This window comes from Phragmites australis, chromosome 4 (genome assembly GCF_958298935.1).
Source record: "Phragmites australis chromosome 4, lpPhrAust1.1, whole genome shotgun sequence".
Classification (NCBI taxonomy): Eukaryota; Viridiplantae; Streptophyta; class Magnoliopsida; order Poales; family Poaceae; genus Phragmites; species Phragmites australis.
The window spans coordinates 8,898,471-8,922,931 of NC_084924.1; the positions used below are offsets into that span (position 1 = coordinate 8,898,471).

At 48.1% G+C, this 24,461-nt stretch overlaps 1 protein-coding gene and 2 pseudogenes across 1 annotated transcript; all 3 read right to left on the reverse strand.

Annotated features, from left to right (window-relative positions):
* Positions 1–2,425: 2,425 nt before the first annotated feature.
* On the reverse strand, positions 2,426–8,879 carry LOC133915580 (probable histidine kinase 4). The gene is made up of 11 exons (XM_062358794.1): positions 8,317–8,879; positions 7,654–7,887; positions 7,387–7,553; positions 6,800–7,018; positions 6,527–6,713; positions 6,394–6,445; positions 6,065–6,294; positions 5,784–5,882; positions 4,889–5,595; positions 3,916–4,398; positions 2,426–3,257 (listed from the first exon to the last, which is right to left on the reverse strand). Exons 1-11 carry the CDS (start codon positions 8,662–8,664, stop codon positions 2,996–2,998), a joined length of 2,988 nt encoding a protein of 995 aa, XP_062214778.1. The 5' UTR covers positions 8,665–8,879; the 3' UTR covers positions 2,426–2,995.
* A 4,135-nt stretch (positions 8,880–13,014) lies between these two features.
* On the reverse strand, positions 13,015–17,137 carry LOC133915581 (probable histidine kinase 4; annotated as a pseudogene).
* A 4,974-nt stretch (positions 17,138–22,111) lies between these two features.
* LOC133915582 (probable histidine kinase 4) lies at positions 22,112–24,251 on the reverse strand (annotated as a pseudogene).
* Positions 24,252–24,461: the final 210 nt, after the last annotated feature.

Genomic DNA, 24,461 nt, shown 5'->3' on the forward strand with positions numbered 1-24,461 from the left:
CCAGGACAGCCGGCTGCAGGTGCCGAGAACTCGGCCAGGTACGCGCCGCTGAGGTCGACGTGCAAACACGACGCGAGAATGAAGGCCAGGAGCCATTGCCGCTGTGATCGTGTCGTGCGCGCGCGCACACCGTGGACCTGCGGCCACCGCCAGTAAATTTCGGCGGTTTTTTAGTGGGCTATTTTTCTTTCTTTTCGAAAGGTTCTTCTCGGCTATCTGAATTCGAATGCTTCCTGATACGATGATGTTGATCTCAAAATCTGTGTTGTTCCAGGTTCTCGTTGCCAGTAAGGCCTGAATGGGTTTTTCTTTTTTTTGAGAGGAATGAGGCCTGATTGCCTGAATCTTTTAGAGAGAGAACAAGGCTGGACGGGCCTAACCATCTAAGAGGCTCAACCGTGGTTAGCTGTTTATGTTTGCTTAGATCAGGCCGAAAAGTTGGCCCACATGTCAAACCATTTTGGTTCGTGTTGATTCAAGTTTCATCATCGCTCTACAAAGAGCACGGCAAGACTCCGGCGGCAACTAAACCCGCCGTGCCGCTAGCCCTATCCCTCAGCTCCCTTGTCTTGCCACCGTCTAAGGGTGTTGCCGGAAGTCCGCATGGCCACAAGGATGGTGACGGCGGGGCTATCTCCTGTTTGCACCATGGCTCTCCCCCTCTCGGTGTCTTGAGGGACGACGGTGCGGTGCCTAGGGCGGTCGGATCTGGTGATGTCACACCCATGATGGCCTGTTCTTCGACGGGCCAACGAGCTTACGGCCAGAGCAGTGCGTCGGGGCCTCCCGACAGTGACAGCGACACCGATCCCTACGAGCGCATTTCGGCACATAAGGCTTTTGGCCTTGCAGTTGGCTGCAACTAGTGGGGGCGATGGTGGAGTTCGAGGCTAGAGGCCACAGTTCGCAGCGGGAGAGCTTGCGGTTGGCTGCCATAGGTCAGCTGTATTGGCTTCACGAGGAAGAAGGTGGGGTGGTGCCCATATCGAGGCCACGGTCTGGCGCGATGAATGGGGTTGTGTGAAGGAAAGGCGGAGGGATGGACCTTGGCTCCTCGTCGGCGTCACAAATAGGATGAAGTTGTGCACGGGTAGCAGGGCGGTGCTGCTCGTCTCCAATGGTAAGGCTTCAAGGTGTGGTGTCCTGTGACAGGCGAGAGGTGGTGTCCACTCGCAGTGACTTGAGGCGACGAGGCGGTGGCATCCACACGGGACAGGAGGCGTTGCGAGTATGCGGTCGGGTTTGGTGAGGCAACTGTCGGGTGCACTTGGATTTGGGCGACCTGGGTTTGTGCGGTGGCCTCGAGGTGGCTGGATCGGCTGGTGCTTGAGCCGGCGGATCTATGCAGTATCGCATCAGCCCTGTGGTGGTTGGTCCCGCATGGTGGCGCCCAGCTCGGCGTGGTGCAGTCTGCTTCGTGAGGGCATTCGAAGTTGTAATTGGATGTTGGCTTGGCTCATCCCTATGGCGATTGGCCCCATATGGCGGTGGCTAATTCAGCGTGGGGATGATCTGGGCTTGGATCCGCAAATGCGAGGCGGTGCGACCAGTGGCACGTGGTCCATAGCGATGTGGCGGCGATCGCACGCATAGCGGTGGCCATTTTTCTACATTGCGTTGTCGTGCTGCGATGTGGTGGGTGGTGTTGTGGAGGTGCGATAGAGTTGTCGGCGTGTTTCTAGGCATGGTGGCTGCAGCGGGCATGGAGCGGCCCGCGTGTGGCGTTTGGATGAAGACCGGGTGCCCAGCAACAGCTAGGCCCAGTGAGGGGTGGCCTAGGCCATGCAGCGATCGACAATGCGGTGACTGGTCCCACATTGCAGCGGCTAGTTCGGCGACTCAGCAAGGCATCTGGATCTGCGCATGGCCAATCCGGCGCGACATGGGCTCGACCGATGGTGGTGCCTGGTTCTCGCGGCAATGTGTAGCGGCACACAAAGTTGGGAGTCAGGTTGCGGCAGCTTACCCTGCGTGGCAACGACGAGTTCGGTGTGGCATGGCTCCCGCTCAAGGGCTGATGGTGGCAGAGGCGAAAAGGCCAATGATACAGTTAGTCTCTGTGAAATGGAGTTGATGAGGTACGATGGTGGTTAGTCATGCATAGCGGTGACAGATTTTGACGCAAGGCGACTATGCTCAACGATGTGACGGATGTTATCATGGTGGTTTGTTTCAGTTGTCGACGCATGTTATGGTCTTATATCCAACTGACCGAGTAGATAGATTCTACAGTTGCATATATAATTTTGATTGTCACGTTGTTCTCTTTTGCTGGTTATAGCCTCCTAGGCTCTCCTATTTTTTCCAATTATATCAATAGAAACAGGTACCGGTGCCGTTAGTTAAAAAAAAAAGCACGGCACAGACAACTTGCGGGGAGATTTCCCTGCACATTTCGACCTGAGCTGACCACAACGAAAGGGCATAAACTCCAAGATGGTCTGTTATCAATGCCATCCTAATTCATATCCATATGGAAATGCATCGAGACAATTACATCAACTTGTGTCGCACATTAGCATACAGGAGAAATCCCAACGCAATGTGAAGAGCAAAAACTGCTCTCAGCTCTGCCTTCCAGTGTTGCTGCACTGCACCAATCGAGCATGCCTGCCTTCTGCAATGGACTGGGCTGGAGCAGAAAAATCGTGGAAGCTGCAGAACAAAACTCTGCTCGAGATGCATCAGCACGAACGCAGCCCCAACAAGAACATCACAGGCCATACTACGTGCTATAACAGGGTCCCTGCCGATACAATATATTTACACGACGCCTGCACCGGCATACCAGCACCGATCTGTGCTGTGTCCTGCCTTGACCGCATGATGTTCACCCGAGGGCTTGATCCGTGCGCAGCCCGGTGGAACAGCAACCCACGGCCTTGCTTCAGGATCAGATTGTGTCCTCGGTTAAGGAATTACAGAATGGAAGAGAGTAGCTGCCTCAGTTCACAGTCAGCGCTCCCAATGTACACCAGAATGCACAGCTTTGGTGTTAGCTGGACATGCCGGAGTCCGAGAACTTCTGTACTGCCTGGAAGAGCTGCTTCTCCTCAAAGGGTTTTGAGACATATCCGTCCATTCCGCACTTTGTGCATTCCTCAAAGGTGGCCTGGATAACGTCGGCGGTCATTGCTAGGATCGGCAGGTGCCATTTCGCTGTCTTAGCCGTGCTGTCTGTTTCCGAATCATTGCCAGCTTCTGCCAGCTCGTTCGCCTTCGCTTCCATTGCCCGTATTTGCCGGGTCGCCTCAAACCTGGCATATCAAACAGCACTACATTGAATTAAACCAGAACAAGAGAATGAAATGGTGTGCATCACTTAGCTACTTCACCACTTGCTGTTTCCTTTTTTTGGATCAAGATCACTTGCTGTTTCAATAACATTAACACAGAGATGTGTGATGTTATGCAATGTAGTCAAACGAGACCATATCACAATAATTACTCATGAGGCCATGACTGCACTATCATGTTTGGTTACCTAGGACCACTGTACATGTTTGCTAGTCTGGTAAAGTTATCATCTCATGGCTTAGAAAGTACTTGCTTAATGATTACTATTGAAACTACTGTATACAGAATGCAAGCCCATATGAGAGTTTACAATATCAAAATTAAACAGAATTTTGTGTTTAGCAGCATACATACAACTTGGAATTTGATCTTATTCTAACCATCCTGGCATCAAGAAAATGTACTGATTATTCCAGAAGCATTTTTTATTAAATGGAAATATAACTAAAAAGAAATATAACCATGTACTTATCTCTGTACAGTGGCACTGGTGCAGATGATGTGACATATTTTGTGGTCATATGCAAAAAAAAAAAAAAAAAAAGAAGAAGAAGAAGAAGAAGAAGAAGAGAAATGCTCAAGTTGGTAAGCATAAGCTTGAAAGGCACACAAACTTACCCGTCCATTTCTGGCATCTGAATGTCCATCAGACACAGATCAAACTTATGTGGGACTTGTAGAAGGGCAAGAGCATCTTTGCCACTCTCCACGCAATCCACCTTTGCCCCATATTTCTTTAATGTACCAGCAGCCACTCTAAGGTTTACCTTGTTGTCGTCAACCACCAATATATTCTTGCCAAGAAGCAACCCGCGAAGAGAACCTGAACTCTCACGTTTCTCATTGCTCAACTGTGTGATACCAAGTGCTTGGAATAGACAAGTGGCAAGTGTGCTTGCCTTCAGAGGTTTTGTGATCACTGAGTCAACTGAATATTTTGCCTCCAGATTGTCTGATTCTGCAGCTGCAAGAAGGATAACTTTGGGAGATACAGGTATGCAATCGTTCTGTTTCATCTCTAAGAGTCTAGTGCGTAAGGAGACATCAATCTTTGAGCCCCATGAATCACTCTCTATCAATAGCATGGACGGTTGCTTCATGCTGCACAATGAATTCAGAACAAGTTTTGTTAGACTGAATATAATAATGAATGTAAATGCATGTCAAAAGAGAAGAATCATAGTTAAGTCAGATTGAGTACAGCAGTCATAAAGAGCAAAAAACTGCCTTTTGGAGGTAATATTTACCACAGATGAATTCTCAATCCAATAATCAAATGCAAGAACTTAAGAGAACCGCAGCCAAATCGGAAGAAAATTCAACACCACAAACTCGGTAATCAGAACGGTGATGGATCAACTAATAATACTTCGATACAATCACCAATATCGCCTTTTGAAAATAATCATTCTTATGCAACTCTTTTGCAAACTAACTTGTTCCAAAGCAAATATCTTTACAAAAAAAAAAGTCACATTCTTGTATATATGCAAGCAGCCAAGCATGCTTCATGTTCCTACTTCCTAAAGATGGTAGTTCAATCACTTCATGATTTGAACTTTTAGAGAGTGTGTAACCAAGATATAAGTACCTGGTAAGAGAACAGCCATTTCTCCCAGATAACACACCAAGTGCCAGTTCAATGGTACTGACAACTTCAGAGGCCATTCCCAGCCTTTGCAAATGATACTTAGTTACAGTAGCTCTTACCGGTCTTTTATCGACCAATAGTGCAGATAAACCCTTAAAGCTGGATGGCAGAGGGTGAAACGTAACAGGCTTACTGTCAATAATAGCACTTCTGTCACACCTTTGGAGAAGTGCGGTGAATGTGAATGTGCTCCCAACATGGGGTCGGCTGACAAAGTTTATCTGACCACCCATTATTTCAACAAGACATTTGCTAATGCTCAGTCCAATTCCAGTTCCACCATAGTTCCTGGAAGTTGAACTATCAGCTTGCATGAAAGGAGTGAACACCCGGCCTTGGGCATCTAATGGTATACCTATCCCTGTATCTTCCACACTTACTACAAGAGTCACTTTGTCAGAATCACTTTCATAGGGCATCTCATTTGTCTCATAAGACAACAAATGTTTGAAGTTTTCCCAATTATTTCTGGTATCAGCAGCTTCAAAACCACTTAATGTGTTGTGAGACACATTGGTGGATATAGCACTACTGTCATCTTTATGTCCATTCATCCCATTCACTACAGGTTCAACTTTGGCTTCTGTTGCAAGATTTGAGTGGTCTACCAGATGAACTTGTACAAAAATATGTCCCCGTTCTGTGAACTGTCACAAAGTAAAGACGGTACAAAAACAAAAAATCAAATGTAAACTTATGCTAGCAATGAACTATAGTGTACTAAGTAAACACTGTACAGCATTTTGCTAAAACAGAGTTGTTCCATCCATATTTAGATAAAATAGCCTTCATTGTTCATAATCATTCTTGGAAAGAGAGGTCATGCGCACTTTACCTTAATCGAGTTCCCCACTAAGTTTGTAATTATCTGTCGAAACCTTCCAGGATCACCCAATACGATTTCAGGAACTCTTTCAGAGACATATACAGCAAGCTATAATTTTGCAGAGCAAAAGGAAATTAGTAAGGACAGAACAAGAGGTTAAACATGCAGGATGCATGACAACAGTGCAAAGAGCTTCATGGAAATCGGCTAAATTAAGAGATGTCGATGCAAATGATGCATGGTAGTGCCTTATTGCCCTGTGCATCATTACTAAAGTCAGTTGGACTAACCTCAATCCCCTTCTCTCTTGACTTGGAAGAAAATAACGAGATGACATCATCAAGGATGGATCTCAGGTCAAATGGTACCGACTCGAGATCCAACTTGCCAGCTTCAATTTTAGCTCTGTCAAGCACTTCATTGATCAGAGATATTAATGCTTTTCCGCAGACTTGAGCAGTTTGCGCATAATCCCTTTGGATTGACTTTAGGTCTGTGTCTAATAGCATATCAAGCATTCCTACACAAACAAGAAAAGGATTCATCATCACATTTTCCTTTTATGAAAAGAGTAACATTAACACTAAGATCAAATGTGCTGTAGGATCAAAAGAATTACCAAGGACACCATTCATGGGTGTTCTGATCTCATGAGAAACAGTTGCAAGGAACTGTCATTGATAAACAAGAGTCTTTTAGATAAAAAAAAGGTTGGTATTTACAAAATCAGCAAACTTGCAACTGAATTAAACCTGAGATTTGGCAATATCGGCAGCTTCTGCCTGTTTTTTCAGCTCTTCCATTTTCCGGCAATCTTCCTTGACATTATCATAGCGACTCCAAGCAGCATACACTATGTAGCCCACAAGCATCCATATAACAAAGACACCAGAAGGTGTAGTAATTGCGGACCATGGGACATGAGATTTGTTTCTATATCTGTTCAGATTTATAGAAGATGGGATATAAAATTATATCATTTGAAAATATAATGTGAGAAAATCAATCATCAGTGCAAACATTACCTGCAAATCATGTGATGCTTTCTGAATGGATCGCCAAACTCTAGCATGCAAATGTGCGATGGTGAGGGGCTACCAAGAGGAACTTCAGACCCATACATGACAAGTGGATTTGAATTGTCTGTGACATCATAAACGTTCACCACCAATTCCTGATTGCCAGCTAGCTGCCTCAACAAATTTTCCACTAATGACTCTACGTCAAAAGCTCCCCCAAGATATCTGTGGAATAAACAGTAAAATACTATTGAAAAAAAATAACAGTAAGGTAATGGTTGCTGTAGTTATGCACTACAAATACTAACGTGAATAGTTATGTATTTATAAACCTTTGGTTTTCTGACATGGTAACACATGCAACAGCTCTATTGTGGCTTTAACCACAATTTCTATTGAAGTCTGTTCTTCATGAGTATCTCACAGCCCCGCTTTCAATTCTAGAGTCACTAACAGCTGTTTTAGCCAGTGCCCAATGAGAGCAATGCGCTTTCAGCCTTTCACCACTAAAACATAACATAATGTTGCAGAGCGTAAACAGCCACAGGCAACTGAATTGCAAACCTTCATTGAAAAACAGAGTTGAACCTCACCCTGCGGTAGCTGCAACACGATCCTCCACCTTGGCATCAGCAGGAAGATCCACACGATAGACAGGAAACGTCAATACAACACCCAGGTGATTCGACATCAGCCGGAACGGGCGCGTAAGAACCGCCTTCCCAGTTGCCCTCGACCTCAAGATGTTCTCCCGGTCCTCCTGCAGCAACACATATAACAAAACACACGCCAAAGTTCAGAACCAACACCACCATAGAACAATCTCAACCCAAGAAACGAACTAAAGTATCGCTGCAGACCTCGCCGGACATCATGTCGAGCCCCTCGATGTAGGAGACGGTCTCCTGCGAGTAGATGACCGGCGCGTACTCTTCCTGCACCGGGGACGGCTCGTGCTTCATGGTCTTGATGATCCACCCCTGCTGGCGCTCGAAGCTCTCCCTGTCGGCGTGCTCCACCCGCTGCGCGTAAGCCACCCCGCTCAGCAGCTGCCGCTCGAACGACGTCCGCGCGGTGTAGTCCGCAAACGTGTCCTGCAAAGAAATCATCCAGAAATAAGCCCGCAGCCGACAGACAAATCAGCCGAACAGCAATTCGCGCCGGCAAAGTAGACACAGGTACACCAAAATAGTAATCTTCCATTTAAGAAGTGCTAGTGCTGCAAGCTACGACTTGCAGCACTGTAGCATATGCCTCCACGGGAGACATGGAAAGGTTCAGACTTGACAGTAATAAAATGAAGTGGAAGCAGAAGAAGAAGCAGAGCAAGTACTACATGGTCGAGGTTATTATGGCAATGGACGAAGCAGAAACATTTCAGAGGCAGTGAGACACGAGATTAACTGCATGCGCAGAGCAGAAACCACTACTCGCACCGCTAGTAGAAAAGAATCAGAGCACGGATCGTGAAGCCGCAAGAGGCTCGCTTTGGTGGTGGAGCTCGGCGAGGGAGGGAGGCGGACCTGGTCGAGCGCAGGCGGGTGCTTCTCGTAGTGGAAGGTGGCGACGAGGATGGCGAGGGCGTGGACGTGATTGACAGAGACGGCGAACTGGTCCTGCAGCATGCGGGCGCGCTCCTCGCACATGCTGACGAGCCCCTCCTCCGCCTTGCGCAGCGCCGCGCGCCGGAAGCGCCAGTGCAGCCCCGCCCACAACGCCGCCGCCGCCAGCACCCACAGCACCACCGCCACCCTGCTCAGCTTCACCTTCACGCGCCACCTCCCCTTCCCCTCCTTCCCCGCCCCCTCCTCCACCGCCGGCGCCAGCGCCGACACCGACACCGCCGCCGCCACCCCTCCTCCCACCCCCATCCCAATTCCCCACCACAGCTCACATGTGCCGCAGCCCACCAACCACTCCTGCTTCCGCTCCTCCTCCTCCTCCTGCTTTGAGCCTCCTTTGTCAGAGAGAGAGAGAGAGAGAGAGAGAGAGAGAGAGGCGGCTTTTCGAGACGAGGGAGAAAGGAGCCGGCCGTCGAGTGAATCGAATTTTCTGGATTTCACGAGATACGCAGCGACTAAAATAGCCCGTTGTTTTCCTCACCCCGCGATAGGATCCGCGGCCTTTTGCGGCCTCGCCCACCCCACCCCGTCACACGCCCTCGCGGTCGGGCCCGGGCGCGGCGCGCTCGGCGTTGCCGCTGCTGCTGTTGCCCCGTTGCTTTCCCTTATCCGAACCCCGCCACCGTACCGGCTCACCCACTCGAAAACACTCGGGTTTCGCCGTGCGCCGAGGCCAAAAAACGCACAGCTCTCTCGTCCTCGCCGGCTCGGCACGCCCGAGACCGAGCCGTGGACGCCGCGCGGTTTGGTGAATTTGCTCGGGTTTGAATTAACGGGGTGGTGCGGCGCGGTCGCGGGCAGTAGTAGTTGAGCAGCTGGTGCGCGCGTCGCCGTCTCGGGGATTTTGTTGTGCGCTTGCCTGGCCTGCCTGCCCGCGTGGGGTGGGAGTGGGGAGGGTGGGGCCGGCCTCGGGCCAAACCTGGCGCAGTCCAAAAGGCGGAGAGGGACTAGTGAGAGGAGGCGGCGGCAGTGGTGGTCAACAGTCAACAGTACACTATGTCCCGGACAAATCTTTCCGCGATTTGATTTGCTTTGTTGCTGCGATCTCTGAAGCACTTTCATAACATGGGTGAAGTGCGATTACTGGTCAGAGAAAAGCCTTTTTCTCTTTGATTATTTATTAAGCCCTGTAAATTTCATGCGCCTGATTTCAGTGACCGCTCCTCAGGCGACGACGGTTTTAGAGAATACAATCGTCGATGTGCTTTTGGGATTTAGAAGGATGTATGGAGAAATAGGCTGGTCCGTGATGGTGGCGAACGTGAGGGCGGGGCGGTGAGGGTGCCACCGACTATAAGTGGCAGAGGATTATTGGATGGGCCAGTGTTGGGTGAGGAAGGCAAGTCGACAATCTTGATGGAGCCAGGTTAGCGCAGTGAGGGTTGTGGGTGTGGATATGACGACAAAGATACCACTGGGGATAGAAGGAGACGAGCGGGGTAGATGAGCGTGCCGTGAATAGAGATAAAAGGGTGGGAGAGCGGTGTGAAGAACTCAAAAACATGAGGTAAACGATGCAAAATAGATAGATAGGAGGAGAAAGAAATAAGATCGGTTCTTGAATAAAAATCGGATGGTTAATTAGTTGACTGAAAATATACCATTATCAGTGATTCAAAAATAGAATCGGCCTAGTTTATTGGGACTCTACGATAAAATGGGATTAAAAGATCTCTTTGAGACGGCATGCTTCCAACCCAGGTTGCGATTGTTTACAGGATAATGGTTATAATGGACTGGCAGTACGTGCGTGTGGCCTCAATGTGCAAACTATATTTATCATTTTGATGGCAGTTGGGATAGTCTCACTGCACCAAATCCAAATCATTAGTCCTGGCTTCCAGCAGATGTCTCTGATTGCCAAACGACAGACGACAGGAGACAGAGAGCCCAATCATTCCCACGTTGTTATAGAATTGGTGCACCTAGAACTACCGATGACAATTTAATCTGATTAGAACATCTCCAGTAGGTTAGCTAAATTTTACCTTCTATATTTTTTACTATTCACTTCAAAAAAAATTCTCTTCATATATCTGTACGCTACAGTAGACTAGCTAAATCTCACTCTCTATATGCATGTGGACAGGTGGTAGAGGAATTTATAATACTTGTGCTTGTGTGGTAATCGCAATTATGATCTTGTAACATAATCTACCGTATGGTAACCGTAATTATGATCTCATCACAAGTATGGTAATCGGAGTTAGATTCCGTCACAAACATGGCAACCGGAGTTACGATCCCACCACAAAAGCAGTTACAATCCCACCACAGGTATGGTAACCAGAGTTACGATCCCACCACAAAAGCAGTTAAGATCCTGCCATAGACATGATAACCGGAGTTAATCCCGCCACAGGCATCATAACTGGAGTTACGATCCTACCACAAAAGCAGTTACGATCACGTCATAGGCATGATAACTGGAGTTACGATCCCACCATAAAAACAGTTAAATTTAGGAAATTTTCATTTAAAATTTGTAAGAGATTTTTAGTTGAAACTAGTTAAAATGGGTTCTCTGTTATTTATTCTATGAGCACAAAAATCGGTGTGATTTTAGAAGTTTTATAAAGTCACTTTTTGAATTTATGAAAGAGGAGAGAAAAAAATAGAGTTTTGAAGCAAAAGCTAGCTGGCTTCTCTCTCGTCTCTCTACAGGAATATGGTGAGCGGAGAGGCGAACGCCAAATTTGGCCAGCGAGCAGAGCCGGATGGCGTTGCTACAGGGATGACCAGCCATTTGGCTCTATAACAGGTGGGCATATTCCTTTAAACCCTAATCTCTACTCCCTCCGATTGTAAATGTAGGTCGTTTTAGACTTGTGCAGAAGGATTAAGAAAGTAGATCAAATGACCTTGTTGCTCTTTATTTATTCTGCATTGAAAAATACAACTCATTCATTTGTGAGAGTGGTAGCATTTATTAAACAAGAGCAAGACGGGAACAAAAGAGAAAAAAATGCATAGAAATTCGAGAATGACTTATATTTAGAGAATAGTTGAAGAGGCTAAAACGACATACATTTACAACCAGAGGGAGTAGCATCCACATCCACATCCGCATGAGTACTCAATGTCCCGATTTGGACACAGCCATTCGCTAGCATAGAATCAGGCTCCCAGCTCGCCCCCTCACCCCACCACCCCCGCCACCCCCCAGTTCAAGTTCTCTGTTCTCGCCACGCCTTTTGGCCACCACCATCACCACATATTAGAGGAGGAGAAGGGAAGCTCCAAGGAGCACATGAAATGTTCTTAGTTCGTTGGGATCATGCCACGCCACCACAAAGAAGCAGCCCTAGGTGATCGCCTAGGCCTCACTGTCGTCTCTTCCACCAAGACGCTCCTGTCATGTCGTCAGCAACCGAGGTCCCTCGCATGAGAGGGACAATCACTATGACAGTGGCAATGAGAGCATCTTGCTCGCGAATCCCCCATGGTGGCTGTCATCTTCCCTGATGCTAAGGACCCTACGCTGGCGCCGCCAAACGAACATCATACCGTTGGGCTTCACTATTTGTCTCAGCCTACTTGTGCACCATGCCACCGCCCCACCCCGCCCCGCTACCCCTGTGCCACCATATGAGTAAATTGGTATACCTGTAGACGTTAGGTTTTATGATATTATTTCACCCACAAGTAAATACGAGTATAATAAATACTATCTGTACCAACTTTTCGCAAGATAGAAAGCGAAAACTGCTAGCTAGTCGGTGATCAGAAAAATATTGATCTCGGGATGACATTTTTCTGTGCCCAAATGGAGCCCTTGGTATTTTTTTTTACAAAACTACAGTACCGTGCTATGGGAGCATTGTAACACACTTAAGAGCTTGTTTGACAGAGCTTCAACTCTAAAAATTTTTAGAGCTAGATATTTTTGGGCTATTTGGCAGAGCTTAGCTCCGAAATCTATATAGGATTTAGAGTTTGTAAGATAAAAATATATAGCTTAAATATTTATCTTTAGTACAAAATAAGAAAATATAATTTAAGAATTTTTAAGTTAAAGATGAGCAGCTTTAAAAACTCTTAGAGCTGAATCTATGTTAAACAGGTCATTCATCTAAAAAAATCATGCATCTGGAACCGAGTACATTGAGAATATTTATACGAACTATATTATTTAAATTATTTTATTTGAGCACAAAATTCTGACTTACGTATGGATCATCTAGAGTAATAAACTACTATTTTGATTCGACGAGGGCGTGTTTTTTTACTTGTTTTAGGCCACATGCCTATGCGTCAAGTTAAACGATGCAACATTTGTTAAGTGCAACTGTTGTAACCTCGGTCAGGTCAGAACCTGTTCCCATTAGTTTACGCGTGTCTACACGGCAATCGGCAAAAGTTGCGGCACAGTGTCGCCCACACGCAAGCACCAGCACCGTAGGTACGCATGCAGCGAGTACGTAGTTAATACGTACGACGGATGGTTCGTATCCCGGTATCCGTATACGAACGCCTCGGCGTGCGTGCAGCTGTCTTCCTGGCCTTGTCAGTTGTTTTGACGAGCAGCTGTTTTTGCTGGCTTCGTTTGCACTCTACTCTAGTACGGAGGGAGTATGACAAAGGCAGAGTGATCGATGATGTTCAAAGCGACTTTGTTTCATGATCAACCCCGAACGGATAGTGACTTTTCTTTTTTACAAGAACAAATGGATGGTTACTAGCACTATAGCAGCAGCTTCCGACTTCGGATAACGCAAGGTAGACAGCGGGGAATCCTTCCTTTTAATCCTCCATACTGATCAAGGTGGCCGGCTAGTGCACTTCTTTCGATCGAGAGGCTTGAACTGGCGACACGCCACTGTCCCGTTCACGAATGGTAAGCAGCTAAAGCAACTCTCGTTATGGATCCGTCTCGGCCTATCCGGCCGTATCTGTGCGTAGCAACGCTGGCAATGCGAGTATGCGACGACTGACCGGCAAGCCGTGCGTACGCAGGAAACGCCGATGGAAGCGAGGAGGGCCAGCCAGGGTGCCCAGGCCGAACCGATCGTCGCGCCGAGTTTGTGAGGCTATCACACATGGCCGACCAGCCGGCGAAGAAACTGCCGTTGCGCGGCAGAAGTGATAGCGGCGGCGGCGGGGGCCGGGGCAGCAAAGGTGGACACCATCTCACGGCCCCTGCGTGCGGCCCAGTCCGCCCCTGCGCCCGGCACCGGCGGCAGTGCCGGATGTGTCTTGGCCTGGTTGCCTCGCATTCGCACATGACAGATCCAGATCCCTGCCGACCGACCTACTTAGTTGCGCTGCGGCATTATGCCGTGGTCCGAGCTCTCCATGCTTGAATTGAATTCGTGAAGCTCTGTTGCTTTAGCCACAATTTCTATTGAAGTCTGTTCTTCATGAGTATCTCACAGCCCCGCTTTCAATTCTAGAGTCACTAACAGCTGTTTTAGACAGTGCCCAATGAGAGCAATGCGCTTTCAGCCTTTCACCACTAAAACATAACATAATGTTGCAGAGCGTAAACAGCCACAGGCAACTGAATTGCAAACCTTCATTGCTAAAACAGAGTTGTTCCATCCATATTTAGATAAAATAGCCTTCATTGTTCATAATCATTCTTGGAAAGAGAGGTCATGCGCACTTTACCTTAATCGAGTTCCCCACTAAGTTTGTAATTATCTGTCGAAACCTTCCAGGATCACCCAATACGATTTCAGGAACTCTTTCAGAGACATATACAGCAAGCTATAATTTTGCAGAGCAAAAGGAAATTAGTAAGGACAGAACAAGAGGTTAAACATGCAGGATGCATGACAACAGTGCAAAGAGCTTCATGGAAATCGGCTAAATTAAGAGATGTCGATGCAAATGATGCATGGTAGTGCCTTATTGCCCTGTGCATCATTACTAAAGTCAGTTGGATTAACCTCAATCCCCTTCTCTCTTGACTTGGAAGAAAATAACGAGATGACATCATCAAGGATGGATCTCAGGTCAAATGGTACGACTCGAGATCCAACTTGCCAGCTTCAATTTTAGCTCTGTCAAGCACTTCATTGATCAGAGGTATTAATGCTTTTCCGCAGACTTGAGCAGTTTGCGCATAATCCCTTTGGATTGACTTTAGGTCTGTGTCTAATAGCATATCAAGCATTCCTACACAAACAAGAAAAGGATTCATCATCACATTTTCCTTTTATGAAAAGAGTAACATTAACACTAAGATCAAATGTGCTGTAGGATCAAAAGAATTACCAAGGACACCATTCATGGGTGTTCTGATCTCATGAGAAACAGTTGCAAGGAACTGTCATTGATAAACAAGAGTCTTTTAGATATAAAAAAAAAGTTTGGTATTTACAAAATCAGCAAACTTGCAACTGAATTAAACCTGAGATTTGGCAATATCGGCAGCTTCTGCCTGTTTTTTCAGCTCTTCCATTTTCCGGCAATCTTCCTTGACATTATCATAGCGACTCCAAGCAGCATACACTATGTAGCCCACAAGCATCCATATAACAAAGACACCAGAAGGTGTAGTAATTGCGGACCATGGGACATGAGATTTGTTTCTATATCTGTTCAGATTTATAGAAGATGGGATATAAAATTATATCATTTGAAAATATAATGTGAGAAAATCAATCATCAGTGCAAACATTACCTGCAAATCATGTGATGCTTTCTGAATGGATCGCCAAACTCTAGCATGCAAATGTGCGATGGTGAGGGGCTACCAAGAGGAACTTCAGACCCATACATGACAAGTGGATTTGAATTGTTTGTGACATCATAAACGTTCACCACCAATTCCTGATTGCCAGCTAGCTGCCTCAACAAATTTTCCACTAATGACTCTACGTCAAAAGCTCCCCCAAGATATCTGTGGAATAAACAGTAAAATACTATTGAAAAAAAATAACAGTAAGGTAATGGTTGCTGTAGTTATGCACTACAAATACTAACGTGAATAGTTATGTATTTATAAACCTTTGGTTTTCTGACATGGTAACACATGCAACAGCTCTATTGTGGCTTTAACCACAATTTCTATTGAAGTCTGTTCTTCATGAGTATCTCACAGCCCCGCTTTCAATTCTAGAGTCACTAACAGCTGTTTTAGCCAGTGCCCAATGAGAGCAATGCGCTTTCAGCCTTTCACCACTAAAACATAACATAATGTTGCAGAGCGTAAACAGCCACAGGCAACTGAATTGCAAACCTTCATTGAAAAACAGAGTTGAACCTCACCCTGCGGTAGCAGCAACACGATCCTCCACCTTGGCATCAGCAGGAAGATCCACACGATAGACAGGATGCGTCAATACAACACCCAGGTGATTCGACATCAGCCGGAACGGGCGCGTAAGAACCGCCTTCCCAGTTGCCCTCGACCTCAAGATGTTCGCCCGGTCCTCCTGCAGCAACACAGATAACAAAACACACGCCAAAGTTCAGAACCAACACCACCATAGAACAATCTCAACCCAAGAAACGAACTAAAGTATCGCTGCAGACCTCGCCGGACATCATGTCGAGCCCCTCGATGTAGGAGACGGTCTCCTGCGAGTAGATGACCGGCGCGTACTCTTCCTGCACCGGGGACGGCTCGTGCTTCATGGTCTTGATGATCCACCCCTGCTGGCGCTCGAAGCTCTCCCTGTCGGCGTGCACCACCCGCTGCGCGTAAGCCACCCCGCTCAGCAGCCGCCGCTCGAACAACGTCCGCGCGGTGTAGTCCGCAAACGTGTCCTGCAAAGAAATCATCCAGAAATAAGCCCGGAGCCGACAGACAAATCAGCCGAACAGCAATTCGCGCCGGCAAAGTAGACACAGGTACACCAAAATAGTAATTTTCCATTTAAGAAGTGCTAGTGCTGCAAGCTACGACTTGCAGCACTGTAGCATATGCCTCCATGGGAGACATGGAAAGGTTCAGACTTGACAGTAATAAAATGAAGTGGAAGCAGAAGAAGAAGCAGAGCAAGTACTACATGGTCGAGGTTATTATGGCAATGGACGAAGCAGAAACATTTCAGAGGCAGTGAGACACGAGATTAACTGCATGCGCAGAGCAGAAACCACTACTCGCACCGCTAGTAGAAAAGAATCAGAGCACGGATCGTGAAGCCGCAAGAGGCTCGCTTTGGTGGTGGAGCTCGGCGAGGGAGGGAGGCGGACCTGGTCGAGCGCAGGCGGGTGCTTCTCGTACTGGGAGGTGGCGACGAGGATGGCGAGGGCGTGGACGTGATTGACAGAGACGGCGAACTGATCCTGCAGCATGCAGGCGCGCTCCTCGCACATGCTGACGAGCCCCTCCTCCGCCTTGCGCAGCGCCGCGCGCCGGAAGCGCCAGTGCAGCCCCGCCCACAACGCCGCCGCCGCCAGCACCCACAGCACCACCACCACCCTGCTCAGCTTCACCTTCACGCGCCACCTCCCCTTCCCCTCCTTCCCCGCCCCCTCCTCCACCGCCGGCGCCAGCGCCGACACCGACACCGCCGCCGCCACCCTTCCTCCCACCCCCATCTCAATTCCCCACCACAGCTCACATGTGCCGCAGCCCACCAACCACTCCTGCTTCCGCTCCTCCTCCTCCTCCTGCTTTGAGCCTCCTTTGTCAGAGAGAGAGAGAGAGAGAGAGAGAAAGAGGCGGCTTTTCGAGACGAGGGAGAAAGGAGCCGGCCGTCGAGTGAATCGAATTTTCTGGATTTCACGAGATACGCAGCGACTAAAATAGCCCGTTGTTTTCCTCACCCCGCGATAGGACCCGCGGCCTTTTGTGGCCTCGCCCACCCCACCCCGTCACACGCCCTCGTGGTCGGGCCCGGGCGCGGCGCGCTCGGCGTTGCCGCTGCTGCTGTTGCCCCGTTGCTTTCCCTTATCCGAACCCCGCCACCGTACCGGCTCACCCACTCGAAAACACTCGGGTTTCGCCGTGCGCCGAGGCCAAAAACGCACAGCTTTCTCGTCCTCGCCGGCTCGGCACGCCCGAGACCGAGCCGTGGACGCCGCGCGGTTTGGTGAATTTGCTCGGGTTTGAATTAACGGGGTGGTGCGGCGCGGTCGCGGGCAGTAGTAGTTGAGCAGCTGGTGCGCGCGTCGCCGTCTCGGGGATTTTGTTGTGCGCTTGCCTGGCCTGCCTGCCCGCGTGGGGTGGGGGTGGGGAGGGTGGGGCCGGCCTCGGGCCAAACCTGGCGCGGTCCAAAAGGCGGAGAGGGACTAGTGAGAGGAGGCGGCGGCAGTGGTGATCAACAGTCAACAGTACACCATGTTCCGGACAAATCTTTTCCCGATTTGATTTGCTTTGTTGCTGCGATCTCTGAAGCACTTTCGAAACATGGGTGAAGTGCGATTACCGGTCAGAAAAAAAGCCTTTTTCTCTTTGATTATTTATAAAGCCCTGTAAATTTCATGCGCCTGATTTCAGCGACAGCCCCTCAGGCGACGACGGTTTTAGAGAATGCAATCGTCGATGTGCTTTTGGGATTTAGAAGGATGTATGGAGAAATAGGCTGGTCCGTGATGGTGGCAAACGTGAGGGCGGGGTGGTGGGGTACCGCTGACTGTAAGTGGTAGAGGATCATTGGATAGGTCACTGTTGGGTGGGGAAGGTAAGTCGACGATCTTGATGGAGCCATGTTAGCGCAGTGGGGGTTGTGGGTGTGGATATGACAACGGGGATGCCACTAAGGATAGAAGAAGACGAGCGGGGTAGGTGAGCGTGCCATGAAAAGAGATAAATGGGTGGGAGAGCGGTGCCACAATAGGTAGATAGCAGGAGAAAGAAATAAGATTAATTCTTGGATAAAAATCGGATGGTTAATTAGTTGACTAAAAATATACTATTATCAGGTGATTCAAAAATAGAATCAGTCTAGTTTATTGGGACTCTACGATAAAATGGGATTAAAATATCTCTTTGAGACGGCATGCTTTCAACCCAGGTTGCGATTGTTTACAGGATAATGGTTATAATGGACTGGCAGTACGTGCGTGTGGCCTCAATGTGCAAACTATATTTATCATTTTGATGGCAGTTGGGATAGTCTCACTGCACCAAATCCAAATCATTAGTCCTGGCTTCCAGCAGATGTCTCTGATTGCCAAACGACAGACGACAGGAGACAGAGAGCCCAATCATTCCCACGTTGTTATAGAATTGGTGCACCTAGAACTACCGATGACAATTTAATCTGATTAGAACATCTCCAGTAGGTTAGTCAAATTTTACCTTCTATATTTTTTTACTATTCACTTCAAAAAATTCTCTCTTCATATTTCTATACACTGCAGCAGACTAGCTAAATCCTACTCTCCATATATATGTGGACAGGTGGTAGAGGAATTTATAATGCTTGTGTTTATGTGGTAATCACAATTATGATCTCGTAACAGAATCTACCGCAGTGTAACCATAATTATGATCTCGTCACAAGCATGGTAATCGGAGTTAGATTCCGTCACAGACATGGCAATCGGAGTTACGATCCTACCACAAAAGCAGTTACAATCCCGCCACAGGCATGGTAATCAGAGTTACGATCCCACCACAAAATCAGTTAAGATCCCGCCATAGACATGATAACCGGAGTTAATCCCGCCATAGGCATCGTAACTGGAGTTACGATCCCACCACAAAAGCAATTACGATCACGTCATAGGCATGATAACCGGAGTTACGATCCCACCATAAAAATAGTTAAATTTAGAAAATTTTCATTTAAAATTTGTAAGAGATTTTTAGTTGAAACTAGTTAAAATGGGTTCTCTGTTATTTATTCTATGAGTACAAAAATCGGTGTGATTTTAGAAGTTCTATAAAGTCACTTTTTGAATTTATGAAAGAGGAGAAAAAAAATAGAGTTTTGAAGCAAAAGCTAGCTGGCTTCTCTCTCGTCTCTCTACAGGAGTCACTACAGGAATTTGATGAGCGGAGAGGCGAACGCCAAATTTGGCCAGCGAGCAGAGCCAGATGGCGTTGCTACAGGGATGGCCAGCCATTTGACTCTATAATAGGTGGGCATATTCCTTCAAACCCTAATCTCTAGCATCCACATCCACATCCGCATGAGTACTCAATGTCCCGATTTAGACACAGCCATCCGCTAGCATAGAATCAAGCTCCCAGCTCGCCCCCTCACCCCACCACCCCCGTCACCCCATGTCGCCCGTCACCCCCCAGTTCAAGTTCTCTGTTCTTGCCATGCCCTTTGGCCACCACCATCACCACATATCAGAGGAGGAGAAGGGAAGCTCCAAGGAGCACAAGAAATGTTCTTAGTTCGTTGGGATCATGCCACGCCACCACAAAGAAGCAGCCCTAGGTGATCGCCTAGGCCTCACTGTCGTCTCTCCCACCGAGGCGCTCCTGTCACGTCGTCAGTAACCGAGGTCCCTCGCATGAGAGGGACAATCACTATGACAGTGGCAATGAGAGCATCTTGCTCGTGAATCCCCCATGGTGGCTGTCCTCTTCCCCGATGCTGAGGACCCTACGCTGGCGCTGCCAAACGAACATCATACCGTTGGACTTCACTATTTGTCTCAGCCTACTTGTGCACCGCGCCACCGCCCCACCCCGCCCCGCTGCCCCTGTGCCACCCTGTGAGTAAATTGGTATACCTGTAGATGTTGGGTTTAATGATATTATTTCACCCACAAGTAAATACGAGTATAATAAATACTGTCTGTACCCGTCATACTTCCTTAGAACTCAAAGGAAGTTCTGGGTTCAAATAGAAAATAGAACTCAAAGGTTGTTGTAATGTCTACGAACGGAGAAGAAAGCATATCACGTACCAACTTTTCGCAAGATAGAAAGCGAAAACTGCTAGCTAGTCGGTGATCAGAAAAATATTGATCTCGGGATGACATTTTTCTGTGCCCAAATGGAGCCTTTGGTATTTTTTTTACAAAACTACGGTACCATGCTATGGGAGCATTGTAATACACTTATGAGCTTATTTGGTAGAGCTCAAACTCTAAAAAAATTTAGAGCTAAGTATTTTTGGCTATTTGGCAGAGCTTAGCTTCGAGATCCATATAAAATTTAGAGTTTGTAAGATAAAATATATAGCTTAAATATATATTTTTAAGTATGAAATAAGAACAATATAGTTTAAGGATTTCTTAAGGTAGAGATGAGAAGCTTTAAAAACTTTTAGAGTTGAATCTATGTTAAACAGGTGTTTCATCTCAAAAAATCATGCATCTCGAACCGAGTACATTGAGAATATTTATACGAATTATATTATTTAAATTATTTTATTTTAGCACAAAATTCTGACTTACGTATGGATCATCTAGAGTAATAAACTACTATTTTGATTCGACGAGGGCGTGTTTTTTTACTTGTTTTAGGGCACACGCCTATGCATCCAGTTAAACGATGCAACATTTGTTAAGTGCAACTGTTGTAACCTCGGTCAGGTCAGAACCTGTTCCCATTAGTTTTACGCGTGTCTACACGGCAATCGGCAAAAGTTGCGGCACAGTGTCGCCCACACGCAAGCACCAGCACCGTAGGTACGCATGCAGCGAGTACGTAGTTAATACGTACGACGGATGGTTCGTATCCCGGTATCCGTATACGAACGCCTCGGCGTGCGTGCAGCTGTCTTCCTGGCCTTGTCAGTTGTTTTGACGAGCAGCTGTTTTTGCTGGCTTCGTTTGCACTCTACTCTAGTACGGAGGGAGTATGACAAAGGCAGAGTGATCGATGATGTTCAAAGCGACTTTGTTTCATGATCAACCCCGAACGGATAGTGACTTTACTTTTTTACAAGAACAAATGGATGGTTACTAGCACTATAGCAGCAGCTTCCGACTTCGGATAACGCAAGGTAGACAGCGGGGAATCCTTCCTTTTAATCCTCCATACTGATCAAGGTGGCCGGCTAGTGCACTTCTTTCGATCGAGAGGCTTGAACTGGCGACACGCCACTGTCCCGTTCACGAATGGTAAGCAGCTAAAGCAACTCTCGTTATGGATCCGTCTCGGCCTATCCGGCCGTATCTGTGCGTAGCAACGCTGGCAATGCGAGTATGCGACGACTGACCGGCAAGCCGTGCGTACGCATGAAACGCCGATGGAAGCGAGGAGGGCCAGCCAGGGTGCCCAGGCCGAACCGATCGTCGCGCCGAGTTTGTGAGGCTATCACACATGGCCGACCAGCCGGCGAAGAAACTGCCGTTGCGCGGCAGAAGTGATAGCGGCGGCGGCGGGGGCCGGGGCAGCAAAGGTGGACACCATCTCACGGCCCCTGCGTGCGGCCCAGTCCGCCCCTGCGCCCGGCACCGGCGGCAGTGCCGGATGTGTCTTGGCCTCGTTGCCTCGCATTCGCACATGACAAATCCAGATTCCTGCCGACCGACCTACTTAGTTGCGCTGCGGCATTATGCCGTGGTCCGAGCTCTCCATGCTTGAATTGAATTCGTGAAGCTCTGTTGCTTTAGCCACAATTTCTATTGAAGTCTGTTCTTCATGAGTATCTCACAGCCCCGCTTTCAATTCTAGAGTCACTAACAGCTGTTTAGGCCAGTGCCCAATGAGAGCAATGCGCTTTCAGCCTTTCACCACTAAAACATAACATAATGTTGCAGAGCGTAAACAGCCACAGGCAACTGAATTGCAAACCTTCATTGCTAAAACAGAGTTGTTCCATCCATATTTAGATAAAAATAGCCTTCATTGTTCATAATCATTCTTGGAAAGAGAGGTCATGCGCACTTTACCTTAATCGAGTTCCCCACTAAGTTTGTAATTATCTGTCGAAACCTTCCAGGATCACCCAATACGATTTCAGGAACTCTTTTAGAGACATATACAGCAAGCTATAATTTTGCTGAGCAAAAGGAAATTAGTAAGGACAGAACAAGAGGTTAAACATGCAGGATCCATGACAACAGTGCAAAGAGCTTCATGGAAATCGGCTAAATTAAGAGATGTCGATGCAAATGATGCATGGTAGTGCCTTATTGCCCTGTGCATCATTACTAAAGTCAGTTGGATTAACCTCAATCCCCTTCTCTCTTGACTTGGAAGAAAATAACGAGATGACATCATCAAGGATGGATCTCAGGTCAAATGGTACGACTCGAGATCCAACTTGCCAGCTTCAATTTTAGCTCTGTCAAGCACTTCATTGATCAGAGGTATTAATGCTTTTGCGCAGACTTGAGCAGTTTGCGCATAATCCCTTTGGATTGACTTTAGGTCTGTGTCTAATAGCATATCAAGCATTCCTACACAAACAAGAAAAGGATTCATCATCACATTTTCCTTTTATGAAAAGAGTAACATTAACACTAAGATCAAATGTGCTGTAGGATCAAAAGAATTACCAAGGACACCATTCATGGGTGTTCTGATCTCATGAGAAACAGTTGCAAGGAACTGTCATTGATAAACAAGAGTCTTTTAGATATAAAAAAAAAGTTTGGTATTTACAAAATCAGCAAACTTGCAACTGAATTAAACCTGAGATTTGGCAATATCGGCAGCTTCTGCCTGTTTTTTCAGCTCTTCCATTTTCCGGCAATCTTCCTTGACATTATCATAGTGACTCCAAGCAGCATACACTATGTAGCCCACAAGCATCCATATAACAAAGACACCAGAAGGTGTAGTAATTGCGGACCATGGGACATGAGATTTGTTTCTATATCTGTTCAGATTTATAGAAGATGGGATATAAAATTATATCATTTGAAAATATAATGTGAGAAAATCAATCATCAGTGCAAACATTACCTGCAAATCATGTGATGCTTTCTGAATGGATCGCCAAACTCTAGCATGCAAATGTGCGATGGTGAGGGGCTACCAAGAGGAACTTCAGACCCATACATGACAAGTGGATTTGAATTGTTTGTGACATCATAAACGTTCACCACCAATTCCTGATTGCCAGCTAGCTGCCTCAACAAATTTTCCCGGTCCTCCTGCAGCAACACAGATAACAAAACACACGCCAAAGTTCAGAACCAACACCACCATAGAACAATCTCAACCCAAGAAACGAACTAAAGTATCGCTGCAGACCTCGCCGGACATCATGTCGAGCCCCTCGATGTAGGAGACGGTCTCCTGCGAGTAGATGACGGCGAGCTGGGCCTGCAGCATGCGGGCGCGCTCCTCGCACATGCTGACGAGCCCCTCCTCCGCCTTGCGCAGCGCCGCGCGCCGGAAGCGCCAGTGCAGCCCCGCCCACAACGCCGCCGCCGCCAGCACCCACAGCACCACCACCACCCTGCTCAGCTTCACCTTCACGCGCCACCTCCCCTTCCCCTCCTTCCCCGCCCCCTCCTCCACCGCCGGCGCCAGCGCCGACACCGACACCGCCGCCGCCACCCCTCCTCCCACCCCCATCTCAATTCCCCACCACAGCTCACATGTGCCGCAGCCCACCAACCACTCCTGCTTCCGCTCCTCCTCCTCCTCCTGCTTTGAGCCTCCTTTGTCAGAGAGAGAGAGAGAGAGAGAGAGAGAGAGAGAGAAAGAGGCGGCTTTTCGAGACGAGGGAGAAAGGAGCCGGCCGTCGAGTGAATCGAATTTTCTGGATTTCACGAGATACGCAGCGACTAAAATAGCCCGTTGTTTTCCTCACCCCGCGATAGGATCCGCGGCCTTTTGCGGCCTCGCCCACCCCACCCCGTCACACGCCCTCGCGGTCGGGCCCGGGCGCGGCGCGCTCGGCGTTGCCGCTGCTGCTGTTGCCCCGTTGCTTTCCCTTATCCGAACCCCGCCACCGTACCGGCTCACCCACTCGAAAACACTCGGGTTTCGCCGTGCGCCGAGGCCAAAAAACGCACAGCTCTCTCGTCCTCGCCGGCTCGGCACGCCCGAGACCGAGCCGTGGACGCCGCGCGGTTTGGTGAATTTGCTCGGGTTTGAATTAACGGGGTGGTGCGGCGCGGTCGCGGGCAGTAGTAGTTGAGCAGCTGGTGCGCGCGTCGCCGTCTCGGGGATTTTGTTGTGCGCTTGCCTGGCCTGCCTGCCCGCGTGGGGAGGTGGGGAGGGTGGGGCCGGCCTCGGGCCAAACCTGGCGCGGTCCAAAAGGCGGAGAGGAGGCGGCGGC